Source organism: Malania oleifera, chromosome 1 (genome assembly GCF_029873635.1).
Source record: "Malania oleifera isolate guangnan ecotype guangnan chromosome 1, ASM2987363v1, whole genome shotgun sequence".
In the NCBI taxonomy this organism is placed as follows: domain Eukaryota; kingdom Viridiplantae; phylum Streptophyta; class Magnoliopsida; order Santalales; family Ximeniaceae; genus Malania; species Malania oleifera.
In genome coordinates, this window is record NC_080417.1 from 29880078 (window position 1) to 29886695 (window position 6618).

Genomic DNA, 6618 nt, shown 5'->3' on the forward strand with positions numbered 1-6618 from the left:
TTTGTGAGCTCAAACCAAGTACAAACTAAAAGTGATCGTAGCAAGACCTTAGGGTTTACCGAGGTCGACCGACACCGGACTTTTTCGGTGTCTTAATTTTGGACCCCAAGTGACCCTAGGACACACACATTTGCACTTATATTTGTAAGACACTTAAATAGGATTTTTGTGCATTAAAACTGGACCGAAATGCACACTTTGTGCACTTTCGATCGACCGAACCAGGAATTTCATTCTGCCCCGGTCGACCGAACCAAGCCTGGGTCAACAATTGACCAAGGCCATGGTCGACCGAACCTGGTAGTTCAAAAAGCCCCGGTCGATCGAAACCTCCATGGGTCAACATTTTAACCATCTGGTCGACCAAACCACTTTTGTACTCCAACTACCTGGTCGACTGAGGGTCCTCGGGAGAAATCCCAACGGTCTGGTCGACCGAACCAGCCAGTTCAAAATGGCCCGGTTGACCAAACCTCAGAGATTTGAAAAATCTCCTTCTCCTTTTCGACCGAGCCTTTAGTTCAAAATCCCCCTGGTCGACCCAATCATATGAGACCTGGTCGACCGAAACATTTCTGGTCAATCGGACCTCTCGGGTTGCCCTAAATTTTTTACCGCAGTTAATATTTTTAAATAGGGTTAAAATGTTTTAAACGTCATTAAACTTTTCTAACAATCCCTAAAAGGTCCCCAATGGTAAAAAATTCTGGTATATCTATATATACTCTTTCATTTGGTAGATTTAAACATTGATTAGCAAAAACAAATATCCAAATTTCTCTTTCAAGCTATATACTTCCTACTGCTTATACTATTTCCAAATCCACTCAAACTTACCTTCGCCACTTCTTTGTATCATTTGTAAGTGTATTGAGTGTGTTCATTTGAAGGTTTGCTCTCTCTTGGTTGTGAGATTGATCCATTTTTATTGAGAGCCAAACCAAAAGAATTCTTAGGGGACTTTGCTAATAAGTTCATCCTAAGAAGACTTTACTAGATCTTTTGAGATTACATATTCGTTGCAACATCTTAAGAAGCTCATATTTGCTTTTGGTTGCGAAATATTTTCAAAATCATTAACAAATATCTATTGCTCTTTATTTTGAAAACCATTTGAGGAGATATTTGTTTTTGAGGTGAAACATCTTTATTGCAATATTTATTTACTCATATATTTTTGCTGAAAACAAAGATCATATATATTTTGCAAGTCCAAGCATATACATATTTATGTGATTGAGATATTTTGTTGATCGATACTCTTGAGGCTTGCTTGATATTCTGTGTGAGCACGTTTGATTGAATATCTTGAAATACAAAGATTGCTTTTTGACACTCTCACGTACGCATTACACTGATAGAAAACATATTTGAGAGTTGAAATATTTAGACCACATTGAGCTTATATTTTAAATCATCTGTTGTGTATGTGATTGAATGCATTTGGGTACAGATCTGCTTTACATGAAAGCACCCTTATATTGTACCATTTGATTGTATATCTGAGTGATTCCTAGCGTGGCCTGAGGGGGCGGTAATTCAGCCCGGTAAGGATTGGTGTAAAGGTTAAGGTCCTCCTTGTGCTAATTGACGTGGTTTGTATAGGTGCTACTCCACCCATTTAAGTGAGCAAGTTATTGTGATAATCCTTGTGCTCGTTAGCTAAGGCGGGGACGTAGGCAGTTGGCCGAACCTTGATAACATATTTGTGTGTCACCCTTCTCTTTACTTCTTTCTGATGCTTGTGTAATTAATTAAACTGCTTTATTGAATTTCTGATATTACTCGCACTAGATTGACCATAGGATTGTGAACATACTGCTGTTAGGAGGAATACCTAGGGCAAAGATTTTAAAAATATCAATTCACCCCCCCCTCTTGGGATCACAGTAAAGCTAGCACAGTTTCTCCACACTCTTTACCAACTCTGCGTTGTTCAATTGAGCAGCTTTGATTCATTCTCGTAAGGTCAGCTAAACCACCAACCCAGCAATGAAGGCCTGGAGATCCTTGTAACAACCTGAAGAATAATGGTATTTAAATAATAAAGAGGGAGAGAAATGGAAACAGAATTAGAAGGAGGCAATAGATTTCATCGACAAACGCGTCGCACTTTGGGAAAAATACCCCAATAAATTTATCAGGGCCTCGTCAACGAATACAGGGTATTTGTCAACGAAGGCAAAATAGGACCTCGTTGACGAAGGCGAGCTTCGTCGACGAGAAAATACTAGGGGGGTTTAGGCAGTATGGAATTCATTGACGAGGAGGTAGGGTCCATCGACGAAATTACTGAAGGATTCGTCAACGAAATGACATGGCTCGTCGACGAAGCCCGCAGTATAATAGTGCTAAATTCAGATTTTACGCAGAAAATTTCAGCTGAGAAACCCTTTCTTCCTCCCCTACGGTTTCCTTTCCAATTTTGGCCCCATTAGTCACCGAATCGACAATCTGAGGCCACCACGACACTCCAGCCAAGTTCTTTACAAGTTTGCCGAAGCGGATCATTGGTGGGATGAAGTTGGAATTCATCCCAAATCCAGGGTATGGTCCTTTATTCAAAATTTGACTTTCCAGCAGTTGTAAGAAATGCTATAGACGTAGAAATAGTGATGGTTTGCTATGAGAAATATGGTTTTTAGGGTGTTGAGGGGAGAATCCTACTGGTGTAGGACCCGTCTTAGTATGGGGATTTTAACAAAATTCAGGTAAGGGAAATATGCTATGCTAAATAGTTCTAAAATGATTTCCAGTATGAAATGTATATTTTTACAAAGTTATTATTCACAGCAGGACATTATACAGTTTATTAATTATGAATATTATGTATTAAATTATTGTGCGGCTTGAGAATATGAAAATAGTACAGAAGTATGTTTTATAGTATTTTTAGGGTATGTTTTACAAAATATACAGCCAGTGGATATGTTTTATAGTAATTACAGAATACCATGATTATACAGTTTTAGTACCATGACTTACAGATTATAGTTCAGTTCAAAAATACAGTTGACACTTTACAGTTTATTGCATTGTCATGGTTAATACAGTTATTTCAGAATCATGGTAAATCAGATAGTTGTATATAAAGATGTATTATATAGTATTAGACCCTGTTGGACCATACAGTTTATAGAGCACGGTACCGTAGCTACAGATATTCAGTTCAGAGTGCAACCACCTATTTAGATAATACATGGTAGTAGGTCGATTGTGCCCAGACTTGGACAGGCTCCCCATCAGATATGGGTTGAGGAGTGGCCGATCTGACTAAGGGAGTATGGTGGTTTACCCTTGTCAGCCAGCCAGGGTAGATCTCGCCTACGGGCCGCACAACCCTGTCATAAGGGGTTAAATCATGACACACAGTTATCCACATGAAAATTTTCAGTTATTATTATGATTATACAAATTTACAAAGACAATATATATATATATTAGAAGTATTTCGAGTAGAAACCTAAAGTACATATATGTTAAGCAATAGGAAAAAAAAAAGTGATGGTTTATATTTCTGGTATTATAGTTACAGATTCAGTGATACGTGATTATACAGTAATAGATTTTCACAGTATTGTAACTCAATTGCCACACACTAGTAATAGTATATTTTATCTTACTGAGTGTTGGCTCAGGCTCATCCCATTACTTTTAACCATTTTCAGGTGATCCAGGTAGGCGAGCAAACCAGGCTCGTAGATAGAGGGGCTTCAGTATTGCCCTGTCAGTAGAGAGTGAGTATGTTTTTGGAGTATTTCTGTATAGCCCTAGTTAGTTAAGGGTATTTTGGGAAACAGTCATACATGTATATTTTGGGAAACATTTTAGCACTCTGGTATTGTATATAATTATGTATGGTTATGTTTATTTGATTTCCGCTTTGCGCTACTTAGGTTGGTGGTTGGGTTTAATCCAATTTGGTATCAGTGCATTATAAAGGTTATAGTATATAAAAAAAAAAAAAAAACCAAGTTAAATAGCAGGTCGTTACAAACCCTATCCACCAACTCTACCCTCAATCTCTCTAGTTCCATCCTAATATGATGCTACCCCACAATTGTCGAAATCGATGCCTCCACTAACTTCCGACTCAGCGCATCAGCTGCCATATTAACTTTTTTAAGGTGATAGCTAATGGTATAGTTGTAGTCTTTGATCAGTTTGAGGCACCTACGTTGCCTCATATTTAACTCCTTTTGGGTGAAGAAGTATTTGAGACTCTTATGATCGGTAAAGATCTCGCACTTCTCACGATATAGATAGTGCTGCCAGATCTTTAGAGCAAACACAATTGCTACCAGCTCCAAATCATGCGTAGGGTAATTCTTCTTGTACTCCTTGAGCTGATGATAAATGTAGGCAACTACTTTACCCTATTGCTTCAAAAAAAAACCTATTCCCTTCAAGGATGCATCATTGTAGATCACGAAGCCACCATCCCCTGATGAAATGGTCAACACTAGAGTCGTGACCAAGCATTGCTTCAACTCTTGGAAACTCTGCTCGCAGTCTCCAGTCCACGAAAACCTGCTACCCTTCCTGTCAAGTTGTGTCAAAGGGCCCAACAGCTTAGAAAAGCCCTCGATGAACCGACGATAATACTCGGCCAGACCTAAGAAACTATGAATCTCATACACTTTCCTTGGTCTCGCCTAGTTAACTACCACCTCAACTTTACCTAGGTCAACTGAAATGCCCTCCTTGGACACCATGTGCCCTAGAAATGCAACTTTCTCGAGCTAGAATTTGCATTTCTTGAATTTAGCGAATAATTCGTTCTCTCTAAGTACCTAAAGGACTACTCTAAGATGAGCATCATGCTTTACAGGACTCTTGAATACACCAAGACGTCATCGATGAACACCACCACGAATTTATCCAAGTACTTGTGGAACACCTTGTTCATCAAGTCCCCAAATGCTGTAGGTGCATTCATCAAACCAAACGGCATAACAAAAAACTCGTAACGGCTATACTGGGTTCGAAAAGCAGTTTTCGATACATCCTCTACTTTCACCTTGAGCTGGTGATACCCAAACCGCAGATCGATCTTCAAAAGGTCCTGAGTGTCCTACAACTGGTCAAACAAGTCCTCAATCTGAGGCAATGGATATCTGTTCTTCACGGACACCTTATTGATCTTCCGGTAATCGATGCACATCCTTATCGACCCATCCTTCTTTTTCATAAACAACAATGGCACACCCCAGGGTGACACGCTGGGCTTGATGAAACCCTTGTCCAAAAGTTCCTGCAACTGCTCCTTTAGCTCTTTCAACTCATTTAGACCCATCCTGTAAGGTGCCTTGGAGATTGGTGCCATCATTAGTGCTAACTCAATAGAAAATTCCACTTCCCTGTCTGGAGGCAACTTTGGAAAGTCTTCAGGAAAGAAATCGGAGAACTCCCTTATCATTGGGATATCCTCCAACTTCAATCCCTCCTTAGGTGATTCTTTCACACTCGTCAGGTATCGCTGACAACCCTCAAGAAGCAGCTGTCTTGCCTGCATCGTCGAGAGGATCTGTGGTGCAAAATGCACGCATGACCCAACAAATAGAAATTCTTGCTCTCCGGGAGGCCTGAACACTACTTCCTTCCTATGCCAGTCAATGCTTGACAAACTAGATTCCAGCCCATCCATCCCTAGGATTATATATAACCCATGCATATCAAACATGATTAGACTGCCAGACAGCCTCCTTCCCTAAATCTCCATCAAGTAATCCCTGACCACTCTACTGCATACTACCACTAACCTTGATGGTGTATCCACACCTAAATCGACCTCTGACGGTTAAGCTTCCACTCCACACTGTTTAAAATATTCTTGAGATATAAAGGGGTGGGCTGCACCCGAATAAAAAATAACTACAACATTATATGATAAGCTGTAAATGGTACTTGTCACCACATTACCAGTGATCTCTGTATCACCCGGCATCATCGAGTACACCTTAGCCTGAGCGGTGCCTCCTTGGTGACCACCTTGAGGTTCCTGGTTACCACCGAGGTTCTGAGCATGTGCGAAAGGGAGAGTCACTGTAGCTCGACAATGTCGTATCTGATGCCCTAACTCCCCGAACCTGTAGCAGCCCATGAATCGAGACTTGCGCTCCCCCCAATGCTGATTCTAGCACTTGGGACACATTGGGGTCTCCAAACTCCCCTGGGAAGCCTAAGATCCCGATTGCTGCTATTGTTGGCCCGAAGGACCACCGGACTTCTTCCAATAACTCTTGCTAGAGCCTGACTTCAAATTCTGGGGAAAACAGCCTCTTCTTCTAATTCTCCTCTCTCTTCCCCCCCTGGATGCTGATTTCAGTCACCATGGCTCTATCCACAAGATCGTAAAAGCCCTGCACCATCAACGCTACCACCTGCACGTGTATAGCCTACTTCAAGCCCCTCTCAACCATACGAGCCTTCTTTGGCTCATCTAAAACCATGTGAAGTGCAAATCGAGATAATTCTATGAACCTAGTCGCATACTGCAACCTCGGCATCGATCTTTAAGTCAAGTGGAGGAACACCTCAGACTTCGCCTCATGGGTGGCAATAGACAAGTATCGTGCGAAGAACACCTCCCTGAAGCAACTCCAGGGAGTCAACACA

General features: G+C 41.0%; 1 protein-coding gene across 1 annotated transcript; it reads right to left on the reverse strand.

Moving 5' to 3' along the window:
- Positions 1–1973: 1973 nt before the first annotated feature.
- LOC131155141 (uncharacterized) lies at positions 1974–4954 on the reverse strand. Its single transcript, XM_058108110.1, has 3 exons — positions 4830–4954; positions 4397–4542; positions 1974–2020 (listed from the first exon to the last, which is right to left on the reverse strand). The coding sequence occupies exons 1-3, from the start codon at positions 4952–4954 to the stop codon at positions 1974–1976; spliced, it is 318 nt and encodes a 105-aa protein (XP_057964093.1).
- Positions 4955–6618: the final 1664 nt, after the last annotated feature.

Excerpts from the sequence above, each read along its gene's own strand:
- LOC131155141 (XM_058108110.1), bottom strand. The coding sequence starts at position 4,954 with ATGCCGTTTGGTTTGATGAATGCACCTACAGCATTTGGGGACTTGATG. Across the intron at positions 4,543-4,829 it reads TTGGTGTATTCAAGAGTCCT|GAAGGGTAGCAGGTTTTCGT; the intron begins GTAAAGCATGAT and ends ACAACTTGACAG. Across the intron at positions 2,021-4,396 it reads TGCATCCTTGAAGGGAATAG|GTTGTTACAAGGATCTCCAG; the intron begins GTTTTTTTTTGA and ends ATTATTCTTCAG.